Source organism: Pecten maximus, chromosome 15, assembly GCF_902652985.1.
Source record: "Pecten maximus chromosome 15, xPecMax1.1, whole genome shotgun sequence".
NCBI lineage: Eukaryota > Metazoa > Mollusca > Bivalvia > Pectinida > Pectinidae > Pecten > Pecten maximus.
The window spans coordinates 20,762,846-20,782,581 of NC_047029.1; the positions used below are offsets into that span (position 1 = coordinate 20,762,846).

Sequence of the window (19,736 nt, forward strand, 5' to 3'; positions counted from 1 at the left end):
TTCATTAAATGTTAACAATAACCAAAAACAATAAAAACTTACATAGGTGGTACTTCTAAGGTAGGCCATTTGCAAGTTTACGTTTCACACAAAGAGATGTAATCTAATATGGCGGCCATGCTGTAATGGCATGGCGAGTGGCGCTCCCTGGCGATCGATCCAAGGGGAGTAACTCTAACTCAAAAATGGTATAAACGCAGTATTGCGATTTTGACTGTGTTAAACAGTACACTCCCTGTCTGATATTTACCATATCACTAAATGTAAACCAAGTTTGACCATATGGCAATAACCAATATAGTTTGGAACATATTTTTGGCATAAACAAACCTACTCTAGACAACAAGTAGAAAATGTAGGATACTACCTTAATACAAAAAATGTATTAAACCAAACAAACAAAATGTTCAAAATAAACTGACACAACATCAAGAGTATAATGACTAGGTGAGTATGCGAGTCAATAAATATGAACTCTTAACAACCTTAGGTATAAAATCTATCTGACTAGAAAATAATACAAGCTCAAATATACATGGAGCTTAGGTACATGTTAAGCGTAACAATGCACATAATACTTTCAATAGTAACAGTGGGACTAGAACAATAGCTCTTATCTAATGATAAGTAATTGGCACATACTTTTGGTTTCTAAGTATATCATTGAAAAAACATATATCTTCAATATATACTAACTTAACTAAATAATGAGAGGAAAACTAGAACTATAGTTTCAAACTAACACTACTCAAACTTTTCAAACAATATATTCTCAAACCTAAGAACATCTAACTTTACATTGACTAGAACACATGCAATATAATGTCTTTGATAGAGTATTGTTTTGTATTTGACACAGTTTATTTTCCACATCCTTAGTTCTCAACAAGCATGACCATTTCAGTGACCGGACGAACATAATGGACATCTGACCCATCCTTCCTGGTCCGGACCTCTGCTTTACGAACCTTTCCATCACTATCACTCTGAATGACATTTACCACGATACCGACAGGCCATTCCATCCTTGGTTGGTTTTTGTCCTTAAGAAGAACTACATCTCCTTCTTTCATGTCTCTAGTCTCTCGATTCCACTTTCTGCGTGTTTGTAGAGTCTGAAGATATCCTTCTCTCCATCGTCTCCAGAACATCTCCGATAAGACCTTGACCCTCTTCCACTGTTCTCTATATAAATCCTTGATGTCAAGGTCAGTGGAATTAAACAACGCTTCAGAAGATGTCTTCTGAGTGAGGAGTGTGGTTGGACTCAATATGACTGGTACTTCAGGATCTGTAGAGATCTGTGCAACTGGCCTCGAATTCATGATCGCACTCACCTCCGCCATCAAGGTCACAAGTACCTCATGGGTAAGGCTTCGGGATGATAGTTCCATGAACATCGCGTCCAAGATTTTCCTCGCCATGCCGATCAATCTCTCCCATACCCCTCCCATATGAGATGAATGGGGGGAGTTGAATTTCCAAACAAGATCTGCGTCCTTTAGGTATCTCTTAATTGGTTCGTCTTCGACATTCACAACCTCAACTGTGTTCATGTCTTTGAACACATTTGCAGCTCCCACAAAGTTTGTGCCTCTGTCGGAACGAAGTTCCTTCACATTCCCCCTGATGGCAATCAGGCGACGCAATGCATTGATGAATGAGCTTGTGCTCATTTCTTCCACAACTTCTATGTGTACAGCTCGTGTTCCGAGACATGTGAATAGAATTGCCCAACGTTTGGAGTTCGCGGAACCACCTTTGGTTTTTCTTGTTATAATGTTCCAGGGTCCAAAGGCATCAACTCCTACATTAGTAAATGGAGGAGCTGGAATTAGTCTGTCTGGCGGTAAGTCCGCCATTTTTTGGAGTTGTACACTTCCTCGCAGTTTTTTGCATGGTACACAATCATGCAGGACTTTCGAAATCAACCGTTTCGCGCCAATGATCCAAAATCCATGACTACGAATGGATCCTTCTGTGAGTATTCGTCCTTGATGTTTAACTTTGTCGTGAAAGTGTCTCACTAGCAGTTTTGCAATAGATGACTTGTTGGACACTATGATTGGGTGGGCTTCCTCCAGTGGGAGACAACTTTGACCTAAGCGACCTCCAACCCGCATGATTCCATCAGAGTCGAGGAACGGCGCGAGCCTAATGATGGTTGATGCAGAAGCTATGGGTTTACTCTCCTTCAAGGACTCTATTTCCATTGGGAATTGATCGCTCTGGTGCATACGGAGAAGGAGATGTTCAGCTGCATTGCGATCCTCACGTCCGTTTGTCTCCAAATAATGCGTGTTCTTGTACCGACTTTTGAATTTTCTGATGTATCCCTTGATGCGTACGATTACGTTCACAAGTCGCCGCCAGTAAGAAAAACCTTGGAGGAGATTGTCAAGGAATTCCTCCTTGATTCCCGTTTTCCTGGTCTCAACTCTGAGTTCCTTGTCATCTTCAGGACATATAAGCGGAAAGTGTTCCGTAGCTGCTAAGTTCTGAGAGTGTTTTCGTAGATTCTCTGGTGTCTGGAGCCACTTATCTAGTTCATTAGATGAAGAAACACCCCTGGTGCCACAATCTGCTGGATTGTCTTTGGTGGAAATGTAGTTCCATTGACTGGGACTCGAATGCCTCAGTATACGTTCTACCCTGTTGCTCATGTAATTGTAGAACCTCCTGGTTTTGTTATTAATGTAGCCCAACACAACTTTGCTGTCTGTGTAGTATTGGACAGTATCAAGGTCAACATCTAAGTTGTCAATGACAATTTGGGCAAGTTCTGTTGCTAATAAGGCCCCGCACAGTTCCAATCGAGGTATGGAATGACCATGGGAGGGGGCTAGTTTAGTCTTCCCCATAACAAATCCAGTGTACTGTATCTCCTCTCGACAGACCTTGAGGTAAGCTACGGCACTGACAGCCTTCTCCGATGCGTCTGAGAAAACATGTAGCTCCGCATTCCCTGCCGTGCTGAGTGACAAAGGTACTATCATGCGTGGGACCTTGAAGTCTTTAAGTGTTCTGACTGTTTCCTTGAAGACTTTCCATTTTTTCTCCAGATCTTGTTCAATCGGTTCATCCCAGTTATAGCCTTTAGTAATTTCCCTCATGAGTATCTTCCCCTGAATAGTGACTGGGGCCACAAACCCAAGTGGGTCATATATGCTATTCAACTCTGACAACATGCTGCGCCTTGTTAGTGGTGTGTTGCTAGTCTTCACTTCAATGTCAAACTTGAACTCATCGGAGGCCATATCCCATTCAAGGCCCAGACTCCTGTGTGTTGGTAATGGGTCTTGCTCCAGTCTTAATGATTTGACCTCTTTACCCAGATCTTCAACCGGGAAGGCGCTAATAACCTTAGGATTGTTTGAGACAATCTTGTGCAGTCTAAGGTTACCTCCCTTCTTAAGAGCCATCTGTGTTTTTTCTATGAGACTTATGACCTCATCTTCTTCTGGTAGAGACGCGAGAGCATCGTCAACATAAAAGTTCCGCTCTACTAAATCTTTTACGGTGGGGTCAACGTCCTGGCTATCCACACTTTTTTTAAGCCCGTAGTTGGCAACAGCGGGGGAGGGACTATTCCCAAACACATGAGCCCGCATGCGATACTCAATAAGTTCAAGGTTAGGATTGTTGTTTCTGTACCAGAAAAATCGGAGGTAGTCACGATGGTCTTCCCTGACCAAAAATGAGTAAAACATTTGCTCTATATCCGCTGCGAAGGCAACTCGGTCCTTTCGGAATCTCAGAAGTATACCTAACAGTTCGTTGGTCAGGTTAGGACCTGAAAGTAGGACCTGATTCAGGGATATGCCGTTGTAAGTTGCTGATGAATCGAACACCCCTCTAATTTGATCTGGTTTTTGAGGATGGTACACACCAAATATGGGCAGGTACCAGACTTCGTCTGAAGGGGTTGGGGCTACCTCAGCCGCACCGGAGCTCAAGACTTTGTCCATGAATGTGACAAAATGTTCTGTCTTGGTAGGATTTCTTTTGAGTGAATTGTCTAGTATCATAGCACGTTTGAAAGCCATTCTACGATTATTGGGCATCCGGTCGCGTGGTAGACGAAATGGTAGAGGTGCGATCCAATTACCATCTTCATTTCTGAACATTTCCTTCTCCATTATACCCACGAACTGTCGATCTTCCACGGAAGTTCCGACCTTGTCATCGTTCTTTGTCCTTTGGAAGAGAAGGTCATTGTTGTTTAACATAATGTCTTCTTTTACCATCAACTGATTTTTGCATGGTTCAAATATAGTCCCTCGGCCATCCTTAAGTACGCTCGTTTTTCGCGCATGAACTTCGGTCATTGAAGGTTTGTGAATGTTACCGAGGCAGACGTCTCCAATAACAACCCATCCCAACCCTAGTTTCTGAGCGAAGGGGGAGTTCTTTGGACCGGTAATCTGTTTGTAAACTTGATGGACATCTGGAATGTCCCTTCCCAATAAAAGTCCTATGCTACAGTCAGCTCTGTATGGCAATATAGGTACATCCTTCAGGTGGTCCAAATGCTGTATAACTTCTGGTGTAGCGATTTCCGATCGGTCTTCTGGTATGTCTGTACATTCTAAGAGTGCTGGCAACTGCCTTCGGTATGTATTGTTCATAGATTCCACGGTGTAACCAAACGCTTTTCGCCCACTCATCCCGAAACTGCCAGAACAAGATGACAAAGTGTACTTCACCTCCTCCCCAACAACATTCATGGCATCGAGGAGGTCCGGCGACGCTAGGCTGTGATTACTCTGATCATCTAAGATGGCATACACGTTGACCGACTTCTCTGGGTGATTATTAGGGTACACCTTCACCAGAATTATCTTGGCACATGACCTCCCTGTGAAATCTCCACACACCGATGTACACTTAGCGGTAATGCTCTCCCTGTCGTGATGAGTTCCGGGTTGTGCATTCTCGTCAGCAGGTGTGTTTTTGGTGTTCGTGGCTTTCTGTCCTTTCATCTTATCTTTCCTCATTCCGTTGCTGTTTGAGTTAAAGTGCATACAAGTAGGATGATGAGGTGACCCACATTCTTCACACTTGATGTTAGCCTTACATTCTCTCGCTATGTGAGAGTCCTCGCAACATTTAAAGCACATTCTGTTGTCGCGAAGAATATTCTTGCGTTCATCCAGGCTCCTCTGTTTGAACAGTTTGCATTCACTTAGTTTGTGACTAGCATATTTGTGGATGGGGCATCCCTTGTGTTCCTGACTTGAGGATGGAGGTACCTGTAATGTTGTCTTCCTTATTTGAACATTGGGTTTGGGTGGTTTTGTGTCTTGACTCTCGTATTTAAAACTGGGGTCGTTGAGCATCGTGGCCATGTCAGATATAAATGAGACAAAATGGCTGAGTGGTGGGTACGAGACTTTGTGAGTAATCTTATATCTCGTCGCTCTCTCTGTCCATTTTGTCTGTAGGTGTCCCGGCAGCTTAGATACTACTGGGTTTACTCCAGTGGAAGAGTCAAAGTAGGAGAGCAGAGAAGCGTACCTGAGGTCCTCCTTGAGAGACTGGATCTCGGACAAAATATCCAGCAGGTCATACAATCTGCTGTAATCTTTCACGACGATTCTCTGAAAGTCTGTGATTTTGACTTTAAGTGAGTTCTCAATTAGTTCCGGTGCTCCATATCGCTCCTCTAGTCTGGCCCATATTCTTGTTAGTCCTATGTCAGGGTTGTGCGAATTAGACGTCCTCAAACTTAGAACTTGTTTAGAGGAATGAGGTCCTAGCCATTTAATCAGTAGGTCAATTTCCTCAGCTGGTGTCACGCATTGAAGTTCCCTCACAGCACCTTTGAAGGAGTTTTTCCAGGCGGTGAATGAGGCTGGATCATCATCAAACTTTGAAAATCTAGCCATATTCAAGTCCTTTCTGGCTAAATATCTGGTAATAGCCTGTGATTCGGACACTGGTTCTTTCCGATTTATCGCTAACGATACATTTGGTGCAGATTGTAGAAAGGGTCTAGCGTCTGGCGATAATGTAGACTGACCTAATGGTTCTGGCGCTGATGGATTTCCAAACTCTACCCTGGGAGGTAATGGGGGTCTCCTGTATGGTGTCGAAGCTATCGATGTGGCCATGGCAGGTGGTTGGCTTTGAATCATGTGCTAATATAATCTTGTTTTTTTTAACGAAAGTATATATGCAAAGGATGTAAATTGAAAAGGATATTGTTGTTTTTTCCAAAAAAAAATTTGACACAGAAATTTTTTCTCTGTACATTTTTTTTAATCAAACACACCTCTTTTGTGTTTTTTTAAAGTGTACAGTGCACTTATTAAGTTGGATATGGTACAATCACAAACACTTCATCATTATTTTATATATAAATGACACTGTATCCCTAAATAATGATATATACCTTCATGCCTGGTAATACACTATCAACTTACCTAATTTCCTCGTTGACCCGTTTTTAAGATTTCCGAGAGTGAAATCTAACATACCCATTAAATGTGGGGTTTTCATATACCCTAGCTGTAACTTAGATTCCAGGTCCACAATGACTTCAATTTGCAAAAATGCCTTGAAACTTATCCATGTAAGACACAGCCGTCACACTTCATTGACAACTCATGTACAAGTGAAAGGCATTCTCACAGTCAATATTTCTGTCTTAAGCTATACGGTTAGTGGCCAGTTATACATCCTAATAATTTGTCATTCTGCAAAACTACCAACAAATGCTATAAACAGCCCTTCCCTGGAGTTCCCACTCGCTGTGCTGTAATAAACAAACAACCCCGCCCTAGAGTTCCCACTCGCTGTGCTGTAATAAACAAACAACCCCGCCCTAGAGTTCCCACTCGCTGTAATAAACAAACAACCCCGCCCTAGAGTTCCCACTCGCTGTGCTGTAATAAACAAACAACCCCGCCCTAGAGTTCCCACTCGCTGTGCTGTAATAAACAAACAACCCCGCCCTAGAGTTCCCACTCGCTGTGCTGTAATAAACAAACAACCCCGCCCTAGAGTTCCCACTCGCTGTGCTGTAATAAACAAACAACCCCGCCCTAGAGTTCCCACTCACTGTAATAAACAAACAACCCCGCCCTAGAGTTCCCACTCGCTGTGCTGTAATAAACAAACAACCCCGCCCTAGAGTTCCCACTCGCTGTTCTGTAATAAACAAACAACCCCGCCCTAGAGTTCCCACTCGCTGTGCTGTAATAAACAAACAACCCCGCCCTAGAGTTCCCACTCGCTGTGTTGTAATAAACAAACAACCCCGCCCTAGACTTCCCACTCGCTGTGCTGTAATAAACAAACAACCCCACCCTAGAGTTCCCACTCGCTGTGCTGTAATAAACAAACAACCCCGCCCTAGAGTTCCCACTCACTGTGCTGTAATAAACAAACAACCCCGCCCTAGAGTTCCCATTCGCTGTGTTGTAATAAACAAACAACCCCGTCCTAGAGTTCCCACTCGCTGTAATAAACAAACAACCCTGCCCTAGACTTCCCACTCGCTGTGCTGTAATAAACAAACAACCCCACCCTAGAGTTCCCACTCGCTGTGCTGTAATAAACAAACAACCCCCGCCCTAGAGTTCCCACTCGCTGTGCTGTAATAAACAAACAACCCCGCCCTAGAGTTCCCACTCGCTGTGCTGTAATAAACAAACAACCCCACCCTAGAGTTCCCACTCGCTGTGCTGTAATAAACAAACAACCCCGCCCTAGAGTTCCCATTCGCTGTGCCGTAATAAACAAACAACCTCACCCTAGAGTTCCCACTCGCTGTGCTGTAATAAACAAACAACCCCGCCCTAGAGTTCCCACTCGCTGTGCTGTAATAAACAAACAACCCCGCCCTAGAGTTCCCACTCGCTGTGCTGTAATAAACAAACAACCCCGCCCTAGAGTTCCCACTCACTGTGATAAACAAACAACCCCGCCCTAGAGTTCCCACTCGCTGTGATAAACAAACAACCCCGCCCTAGAGTTCCCACTCACTGTGCTGTAATAAACAAACAACCCCGCCCTAGAGTTCCTACTTGCTGTGCTGTAATAAACAAACAACCTCGCCCTAGAGTCACAGGTTGTATTGTTGGTCCCCGAAGTTCAATACTGTGAGGACGAATATGGTTATATTGGTCATTTATTTCAATTTATCCCTACTTTTACGGTGATGTGAAAATTGATCAATCACTGTATTTAATTAATTATGAATTGCTACATACATGTATAAAGCATTAGTGTTGATAATGGGGATATGTAGATAATCTCCGGATAATCTAAACATTAATCAAATATAACTACCCTGTTCTGCCAAGTTTATTTACACCCATTTATAAATATTGTAGGACACATGTGTAAAAATGCTATTGTGATGTTATAGATGGCGTAAATGATGATGCACGATGATACCTTGTCAGTAGGAAATGCATTGTCTTTGTAAAAAATTTTGTAATCCTGTAGTTAAATAAATTTTAAGGTTTAAGATTTATTTTTTCATGGATATAATTTATGTGATAAATAGAATCATACATTCTTATCTCATAAAGTATTTCTGCCCTACAGATAGGGCATGAGAATTTTACCTGCTTCCCTAAATGCATGTCGTAGGATGCAACAATAAATTCAGGATCCAATCTTTTTTCCTCTTTCTAACCAACTTTTTTCTTCTTAATGTCTCCCTTGACACTGCCTCAATTTTGGCCTATTGTTGAATTTGATAAATCTTGTTCAATAAATACTTGTTGATCCTCTACACTTCCTATGTCAATGTCAGAACAGTTCATCATTTGTTTGTAAGGTTATAAACAAGCTGTCAAGTACATAATGTTTTTCTCACATACGTAAAAAACATCAATCATCAATATACATCTATATACTGTAGACTGAGTGTCAATATTGGCCATTACAAATTCACCAACAGATGGAGTCTCAATGACACAAAACGCAACATCACAACGATATATACAGGGCAGTAGACAGAGTTAAGAAAGAGTACAATCAAAATGGGGGGGTTCACAGGGATCTGGACACTATGCTGCAATAAAGTGATATATTCAAACTGATTTTTTTTTTTACTTCAAAACATAAGATTCATAAGTATACCAATCTGGTCTGAAGATCTTTAATATAAACATAAGGCTATTTTTCACAGGGATCAGGACACTATGCTGCAATAAAGTGATATATTCAAACTGATTTTTTTTTTTTTTTTACTTCAAAACAAAAATATTCAGACAGAATGATTCAAACATCTAGTATAGAATCTTCCGACCGACTATTCTGACCACCATTTACTAGAAGCTAGGGTATCCATCAGACAGAAAGACATTCTAACATATAGGATTTACAGAAATAGACTGGGATGTGATGAATCGGATCCACATAACACGTATCATTTACGGAGCATGGTACTATATAGTACGAGTTGGAGTTCCTCTTCCAGGCTCCTATATCATGCCTATTTTTGTTACCTTGGTCACAAAAACTTGACAAAGAAAACATCCCCACTGTCACTTGACTGTCCAATCAAATTCTTATTACAAATCAAGGTCTGGACAGGGTTTGTAGGACTAACTCACCATACCATATACTTAATGTCAAGTATAAAGTTCATAAGTAGTCTCAGTCTGACAAATGCTTGTAAAAAATCTCATATAGGTACAAATGTGGCCAGTGTGTTCTGTCCAATAAAACAGTGATTAAAGCTGGTAGCTTGATTAATGATCGTGAGGGGACCAGCAATCGTATACAACAATAATAGACTTTGGTCATGTTCACCAAAATGTTTGCAAGTTCATCCCTGATGTCCGAAACTTGTTTGAAAATATAGATATGTTGGTCTCAATATTTCAACTACATCTAGAGAATATTGTTAAACAAGATTTTCAAGATTTTTATTGATACACTCAAACACATGAATATGTGTAACATGAGGACATTTGTGACAAACAATAGAAAAAAGCATGACAAGATGGATACATACAGTGCATAATACAAGTAACTGCACATGTAAATATAGATTACATTCAAATCAAAAGCATCACCTTTCTTAGAAACAGTGCTAGTTTGTTCATAATTTGGATATTGCAATTTTTCAGCAGACGTTCTAATTTCTGCATAGTTGGATTTTTGAGAAAGTAGTGATCGAGGTACATGTTTTTTCCTAATACAAGTGATTTCTTCATTTTGACATTTAAACAGATAGTGGAATTCGTCCCCGATACTACTAAAACATAAATTACACACCCTATTTTCCCTTGGAATACCATGCCATCGTCCAGTTTCAATGGGGAATTAAACATATATATATACCACAGTCCCTGTGATCTAAATGCAATCATGTCAAAACTTGGTACGGATTAATTTCTAGAGGGCTTAAAAAACAACTGAAATATATATATATATATATAAAACATTAATAATTGGGCATTAGTATAAATGATGTGTAAACTGAACTCATAAATCTAAATTCTATGATATTGTAGTGTTAACCTATATAACAATATGATGAAATAGCCATCAGTCTGACCTCCGACTGTACTGTGCCATACCAACTTGCCTCCCTCAGAGGGGCATATGGTGTTGATAGGGTTCATCACACCGTGACATTTCGCGACCTACCACAAATGTACAAATCCAGCAGAAGAAATTGGCAATACTAGTTATGGTTTCAGCTGATTTATGGTCACAAAATATTGAATTTTATTGAAGAAGTGCGAAAACTGTCCATTTTTATCAGGCCTCGGATGATTTAGGGTGCCTATACTGTTTAGATATATTGATCACTATGGCAACCAGACGCCATGGGGACACGCCAAAGACCATCCATCGTTCGGATCAAGCAGAATTGAGAAAAGGCGATTGTCCTTAATGTAGGGAGGCAACGACCCTGTGGGGAAACGTAATAAACTTAGTGTGAACATCAGTATCTCAAGAGTCACCTGGTTGTCATAGAAACAATCCTCTAGAGTCAGGTTTGTCCATTTTGTGAATACAGAGAAACCTAGCTATATTATACAAGCAGGTGGGATCATAATGGCCAAATGGTGACATTTAAGTTAGTTCACAGATGGCCATGGCACAGATTTGAAAGTATGGTACATCAGAATATATATCACACAAGGAAAACAGGAAAGACCATTAAAATTACTGTTAACCTACATATTGTCAGCATGGGGGATAGGTGGGGTATAGAGGATGGAGGGAGGGGTGGGGGTAAGGGGGGGGGGGGGGGGGGGGGGCAAATGTAGGGGTGAGTGTGTGTGGGGGATGTTTACATGTGGGAGTGAGATTTTGTTTGGTTTCGTTTTGTTTAACGTCCTATTAACAGCCAAGGTCATTTAAGGACCTGCCAGGTTTTGGAGGTGTAGGAAAGCCAGAGTACCCGGAGAAAAACCACTGGCCTACGGTCAGTACCTTGCAACCCAGGGGTGGAGAGCTAGTGATAAAGTGTTGGAACACCTTAACCACTCGCCACCGTGGCCCCCTGTGGGAGTGAGAGGGAGGGGAAGAATAGGGGGAGGAGGGTATGGATGGTCGGGGTGGACAGTTGGGATGGGAATAAAATAAATGAATTTTAGGGTTCTGATGATGCAAGGACTTCAGAGAGGGTATATTACCATTAGATATGTGCTATCAGCTTGCCTGTGCACTGGGCGGCCCACAATGCTTAAAGTGTGAACATTTTCCAGCTGATCTAATATCATGGCAATTTTTCTTCTATTCAAATTCTGTTTCCGTGGCAATGTGTGTTTTAAAATTCAATAAACTCGTACAAAAACCCTGGAGCATTATCAATGTTTGGCAGTTACCTAGAACACCAACCTATCCAGGACAAAGCTTAAGGCCCTTTGTAACGTGGTATTGTAACACGTTCACATTGAGTGTGAACATTTTAGCTCAAAGGTACAGCCATTACAAGATCCAGAATCGGGTTTTTTCCACGCTCTCTAAACATTGATATAAAGCACAATTCAATTTGTGAAAATACAAAAGTTCATACCAAAGTATATCTGTGAAAAACTTCACAGAATGGCCATGTTACGCAGTTTGTAGTTGATGTTTTTACATTAAACAGTTTTATCTAATTACGAAACTGCAGTCAAGGGTTGATTTCATGTCGGAGGTCTATATGGTATATAGACGTGTAAGCAGAAGTATATATGGCCATGTAACACTCAAAATTTAAAATTGTCATCAAAACTTTAACAATTGTTGACCGACAGATGGACGACCGGATGGACAGAGACAATATGTCACAATATGTTTGTCATGCAAAACCGAAAGTTTGCTGGGCAAATAGTAATTATTGTTACGTTTTTAACGCATGTTCTGGCACATCTCCATATGTCGTTGATGAGTCCTTCGCGAAAAAAGATAATAATTACTTCGGACTCTGAATTTTTCATTTATTTTGTCACCAGGCGGAGCTAGTTTACAGATCTTATAACATTAGATTGATGGCCTTGACCTTAATTTTATCACTCAAAATTGGTCTTGTCTCGCGTGTATAACATAATGTTCCCACTGAAACCTTAATCAATGTAAGAGAAACACTCTTGACCAGAAAGAATGATTAAAACAAGAAATTCGACTCACCTATGTGACTCAAGTATTTATATGTGACCAGGATTTTTCTAATGGAGTGTGAGATCGACTCTGGCTTCAAATGATTTCCAATTCCTTCCACCGATATCTTCCAACAAATGACACTTATGAAGTCCCCCAATGGCTGAGAAACACGACGGCGTTCCTGATGATCCGACACAACGCCCTCGATGGTTCGAAACGTAATTCTATTACTTTGATTAGTTTACATGATTAAGTTAGCAGTCCCGAGTCCAACCGTATTCAATCCACCACAATCTACAAGGAGAAAATGGAGAATTCAAACAACGTGCTAGTACACTAAACAAATTACAATGTCATCAGCACACTGGTAATTCAGCAAACAGTGAACCTATAGAGAATATCTCTTTATAAACAACACGGTAAAACAATAGAGAATATCTCTTAATAAACAACACAGTGAAACAATAGAGAATATCTCTTAATAAACAACACGGTAAAACAATAGAGAATATCTCTTTATAAACAACACAGTGAAACAATAGAGAATATCTCTTGATAAACAACACGGTAAAACAATAGAGAATATCTCTTTATAAACAACACAGTAAAACAATAGAGAATATCTCTTAATAAACAACACAGTGAAACAATAGAGAATATCTCTTAATAAACAACACGGTAAAACAATAGAGAATATCTCTTAATAAACAACACAGTGAAACAATAGAGAATATCTCTTAATAAACAACACGGTAAAACAATAGAGAATATCTCTTTATAAACAACACAGTGAAACAATAGAGAATATCTCTTGATAAACAACACGGTAAAACAATAGAGAATATCTCTTAATAAACAACACAGTGAAACAATAGAGAATATCTCTTAATAAACAACACGGTAAAACAATAGAGAATATCTCTTTATAAACAACACAGTGAAACAATAGAGAATATCTCTTAATAAACAACACGGTAAAACAATAGAGAATATCTCTTTATAAACAACACAGTAAAACAATAGAGAATATCTCTTTATAAACAACACAGTGAAACAATAGAGAATATCCTTTATATACATCACAGTAAAACAATAGAGAATATCTCTTAATAAACAACACGGCGAAACAATAGAGAACATGTTTCCTTGTGTTTTTCCTTCTAATGGTGGTGTTGATGGGGGGGGGGGGGGGGGGGGGGGGGGGGTGTCACCAAAGGGGTGGGGGAGGGGTCACATTACCATAGGTGGGGGTCATTTCACCATGATGGTACTTTGACCCTGGGGTCATTCGATCCACCATGATTCAAAATACCATGCTACACCAGGTATATTTCTGGCATTTTGTATTGGTTATTTCAAAAGGACAGCTTGGCCTACTTTTAAACCTTATCAGCTGAAAATAGCTGTAAAAAAAACAGCGCTTGCATTAAATAACTAAAACACACTCAGTTCTTTCCTGAACCGATAATACAATTTCCTGGAAAAAAAAACTACCTCAAACATTGGGTAGCGGTAATATGAGATTGTTGAGATAGAACTGATAAAGTCTTTTAGCTGGAGCTGATATATAGGTAACGTCAAGCCTTAAGCTGATACCAATGAGGTCGAGCAGCACACTGAAATGACTTGTATGAGATTGACCAGAACCATGGAAGTTAAACAGGCTATTCAGTATGGAGATAGCAACTGAAATTATCCTTAGATGGTGCTCATATTTAAAGAATGTCATAAATAACACGGATAATGATTAGAGATTATCATTGATGGAGGTGATGATTGGAGGCTAGGATTAACAGATAGAACTGATAATTGGATAATTGAAGAGGATCATAGATAGAATGGGATAATCTAATATTATCTTAGGATTATCAAAGAGTGATAATCTGAGATCATAATCCCTATACATATAAGAGATAATCTATTATTCAAGAGTGTATGTATAGAAGATAGTCCAGAATCTGTGAGTGTATAAGAAATAGCCCAGTATCATTGTGTTAGAAATAGTCCAATATCCACGAGTGTATAAGAGATAGTTCACTATTCCTGAGTGTTATATATATATAAGAGAGTCGAGTATCCCTGAGTGTATAAGAGATAGTGGAATATTCCTGAGTGTATAAGAGATAGTCCAGTATCCCTGAGTGTATAAGAGATAGTGGAATATTCCTGAGTGTATAAGAAATAGTCCAGTATCCCTGAGTGTATAAGAGATAGTCCAGTACTCCTGAGTGTATAAGAGATAGTCCAGTATCCCTGAGTGTATAAGATATAGTGGAATATTCCTGAGTGTATAAGAGATAGTCGAGTATCCCTGAGTGTATAAGAGATAGTGGAATATTCCTGAGTGTATAAGAGATAGTCCAGTATCCCTGAGTGTATAAGAGAGAGTGGAATATTCTTGAGTGTATAAGAGATAGTCCAGTATCCCTGAGTGTATAAGAGATAGTCCAGTACCCCTGAGTGTATAAGAGATAGTCCAGTACCCCTGAGTGTATAAGAGATAGTCCAGTACCCCTGAGTGTATAAGAGATAGTCCAGTATCCTGAAGTGTATAAGAGATAGTGAAGTATCACTGGCTAAAGAGGACACTTGAACAGTATCATTTAACTGGCATTAGACTGTTCAGACAACCATATAGGTTTTATCATTACAGACAGACCAACAGTAAATATTTACCAGATTCAAGGTAAATGTAATACAGCTACTGCCAATCAAACAACCATTTACCCAAGGTGTAAATCCTCTCTCTACTGATTTATATGGTAGAGTTGATGAGAGAATTCAGATCTCTTCCGATTTATTCCAAACATGGATGTTTATTTGACGCTATAATGCCTTTCCCTCTATCCTGACCTACCATAAATAAAGCTATTTATTTCCTAAAGGCTGAAGTGACAATCTTTGTCTAGCGTCCTTGTGTTTGATGCTGCTCACAAGTAGGTGTTTTTTGTCCTTTGTGACACCTAAATCCTCGACTTACAATATTTACTGCCTGAGTTAGGTGAACACTATTGTATAATGGAGTCCACACTGATGTACATACCTCATGGGTATCACACTGTGTATGGAAATAAACTTTTTATTTTATAGATCATTTGACAGTCAATGGCAATCACAAATCATCTACAAAGCCATCAACATGAAGTCTGCTTGTCCAGGATTTACTCGGACCTTTAATGTATAAATTATAATGAGAATGAATGAGAGGAGACTGGTCCCTTAACTTAAAACATCTTAATCAGCTAGACCATTTACAGTTCAAAGTATCATATACACAGAACTTCTAACGTATTAAGTGTAATCTGTTAGAGAGCATTATACAATACCCTAATGTCTTATTTAATCAATGATCACTGAATCACTGGATGACATCGATATAAGTCTTATTTGACTTCTTTGTTGTATCTTAGCGTTTTCCCACAACTAATGTTTGTCCTTCGCGACATGTCTGGTTTATTGCCCTGTTAACCAGGAAACAGGAAAAGACATCTTTAAAATATTGTCCAGCATTTCCGATATGAAGCATTTTGACACAATAGAAAAGCACATCTCTGAAATATTGTTCAGTATCGCCCAATTGTATCAGTTTATTTGTACACCACTGAATTGTCCAGTTTTGAGCAGAAAATAGAAAAAGACATCTGTAAAATATTGCCCAGTATTGCTCAGAAGCGATTGTATTGTTGTCGTGACGTGATTTTATTGTTTTCATGACATGATTATAATTATTGTCGTGACATGATTGTATTTACGTTGTGACATGATTGTATTGTTATCGTGACAGCATTGTATTGTTGTCATGATGTGATTGTATTGTTGTCATGATGTGATTGTATTGTTGTCATGATGTGATTGTACTGTTGCCAACAAGTGCTATCTGTCATAACCTAGCTATATAGGGGTTGCCAAAGGAATCGTTAACAGGTTAAATGGAAGACAGATCTGTAAATGATGGTAGAAAGCAATATCATCAACTCTCTGTTTGTTTGTTTGTTCGGTTTATCACCCTGGGAACAGCCAGGGTCATTTTGAGGTGGGGCCTCCTTGTAGTAGTTGGTGACTACCTCACTGAACAACATACGGGAAGCCCACCGCATGCCATCCAGAGCAATTAGGGTAAAGTGTCTTGACCCAGGACAAAACCATGACAGCACAGACAGGACTGTTTCTGAGCTTCCTAAGAAACACAAACCCATATGGGTAAGGAGTGTCAAACCAGGTTTGTGGCTGGTGCTCTGACTAAGCTATCTCTGAGAATATGTAATATATTCAAACATAATCTGAGTCCATTGTATCCACTCACTGTTCAAACAAATTCATTATTTGTTTTAAAAACAAAACCTCTCCCAAGAGTTTATACACCAGCAGTCTATTACAGATAACAAGTTGTGTTTTGATTTGAAACTGAAATGCATTAAAAGCCGTTAGTTCCTCACAAACACATCAGAAATAAAAATCTACCCACCAGTACTAGAGTATTAGCCTGATCAATAATGAACAACGAACACTTTACACTGTCAAAATCTCGCCATTTTAGCCTTTAAAACCTTAACAATGAAAAACAATAAACAAAACGTTTTGAAATCGAAATTTTATGATTATTTTACGACACTTTTGTAAAGTGCGAAAAAGATTAAAAACCTGTATTCCTGGCTCATCCCTGCTGACAATTTTAGACTGAACCATTACAATAAAATGAAATGTCTATAACTTTGATAATAGGGGGTAATGGTAATTTTGTCTCATCATTTTAAGGAAAATGTTATCTAGCACACTTCCAACTATCATTAAGCTGTTTTATGATGCAAATTTATTTAGTATCATAAAAACAATTCCTACAATGGTTATGTGCGATATGTTCTGCTACGTTCCGCAGCACTCTACTTTGGTGTTAAATTACTCCTTGAAGGCTGTTCAGTATAACGGACATGTCATAATGAGGCTATTCAATCTCAGAATCAGTACAACTCACAGAGATACGTACATTCCAAACATGAACAAGAGCACCACAAGGCACAGGGACCTGGCACAAATTTCTAATTCAGAGTCTGATTCCCGGATACAACTCACAGAGAATCATTCCAAACATGAACTAGAGCACCACAACCCACAGGGACCTGGCACAAATTTCTAATTCAGAGCCTGATTCCCGGATACAACTCACAGAGAATCATTCCAAACATGAACTAGAGCACCACAACCCACAGGGACCTGGCACAAATTTCTAATTCAGAGTCTGATTCCCGGATACAACTCACAGAGAATCATTCCAAACATGTATAAGAGCATGCTCACCACCTATAACTCTTTTAACCACCGGGACTTTGCATGCTTTCCTACCCAATAGTACTAACGACATGTGTATTATGATATGATAGCTGTGAAAACATTCTTCAAAACAAGCATAACATCTTCCTGTGTCAATTACAATTTTTTTAATATAATTTACTTGCACATTGTAGCTTTTGAATAATTTGGCTTATTGGTTTATTTTGTTTAACGTCCTATCAACAGCCAGGGTCATTTAAGGATGCACCAGCAGGCTTTGGAGGTGGAGGAAAGCTGAAGTACCCAAAGAAAAACCACCGACCTACTGTCAGTAACAGGAAACTGACCAACATAGGTTACGAACTTGCGACCAAGAGGTGGAGGGCTAGTGATAAAGTTCTTGACACCTTAACCACTTGGACATTGCAGCCCCCTTTGGAATAATATTTATATATATACATGTATAAAACATAGTATAGACTTTAACAATGTTGGTGAAGCATGACATCTGAAAGAGGTTGTATAAAAAGAGCTTCCAACTTGTCACCATAATATGAGAAACCTGATAGATTTTGGCAAAATTAACACCTAAACTGCAGGTTGTAGACAATTTTGTGAGACAAGCCATTTGGTTACAAACAATCTTTTATGGAAACAAGCTAAACTCGGCCAATTTTTTGTAAATCTGTTAAGATATGCCAATTAGAATTTCTCTGCTTCAATCTATTACCTTGCAATTATCTCTATTATAACTATGTGGATGTACGGAAGACGTACATATTCTGGCACATTCATATTTTAGCACATAACAGAATTGGCACATCCACCATACGATATAAAAAATCTGCATGCATTTAACACAACAATAATTTACCCAGGAACACTTTCAGATCGCTAAGTAAGATTACAACTAAAATAGTTGCTAATTAAAAATGTATGATTACAATAATCTCCCCATCCTTGCCATGGTTTATTGAGTACCAAACCTTATATAGTAACCTAGATACGGTGTTAGAAGCCATCAGGGTCAAAGTTTCCTTTATCATCAGATCTGTCTCTTTGTAAGGGTAGTAAGTAGGCGCTGGCGCTATTCCAGAACTGACACAATTAACATGTGGTTCAAAAATGACTGGTCCTAAAAATAGCATCTGTGAGTGAAACATCAGCACCACATGACCTTGTCCTAACCTTGTCCTGCCCTTATAGTAAAGACGCCTGCTTTGTTGTAAAGTTTAAACACAACAGGAAATAATCACAGGGTGAATCTAACTGTTAATGTTAAAAAAACATCTAATATAAAAATTAACATATGTAAGATCTTTTATATACAAAACCAACAAATTTGGAACATAAACTTCTTATTTCTCACTGATCTCGGGTTTTCAAGACCAAATGAAGAAATTGTGAAAAAATATAAATACACCCTACTTGTATGTCTTCATTGGTTCTTTTCTTGTAATAGAAGATTTAATTACATACAAATTACCAAGAGTTGTTAATTTACGTAATACTAAAGAATTACGTTATCTGTGCCCTGATAGTTGAAATAACAAAAAAAAACAAATAAACAGAAGAGGAGACGACATGCTTCCCTGACTTCCTGTTGGGTGATTCCCAACACTAATTATTTCTAAAGTACATGTAACACAATCTAAATCAGTTCTGATACACAGATATAGGCGGCTAAGTAAACGGCTAAGTAAACGAGTCATGTTGTTAATCAAATAAGTCACATTGCTAATTTACCAGGTTACACCCCTAAATTAGCAATGACACGCCTACTTAACTGTGAGCCAGTTTACAGTTACACTAGATTTGTAATGAGGAAGATGAATTCGTACAGAGCCTGTGAGAGCCAGCTACTTCATACCCAAGTTTTAAACTAGGGGGAGATAATATATACT

General features: G+C 39.3%; 2 protein-coding genes across 4 annotated transcripts in view; both read right to left on the bottom strand.

Annotated features, from left to right (window-relative positions):
• The window catches only part of LOC117343528 (polypeptide N-acetylgalactosaminyltransferase 5-like), a 190,618-nt gene that overhangs the window by 109,305 nt on the left and 61,577 nt on the right, over positions 1-19,736 (bottom strand). For all 3 annotated transcript variants that reach the window (XM_033905909.1, XM_033905911.1, XM_033905910.1), the window contains one exon: positions 12,592-12,858. The gene's annotated coding sequence lies outside the window, so the exon portion shown is untranslated. The remainder of the gene's footprint in view (positions 1-12,591; positions 12,859-19,736) is intronic.
• On the bottom strand, positions 876-6,137 carry LOC117343309. Its single transcript, XM_033905651.1, has one exon. It carries the CDS (start codon positions 6,135-6,137, stop codon positions 876-878), a length of 5,262 nt encoding a protein of 1,753 aa, XP_033761542.1.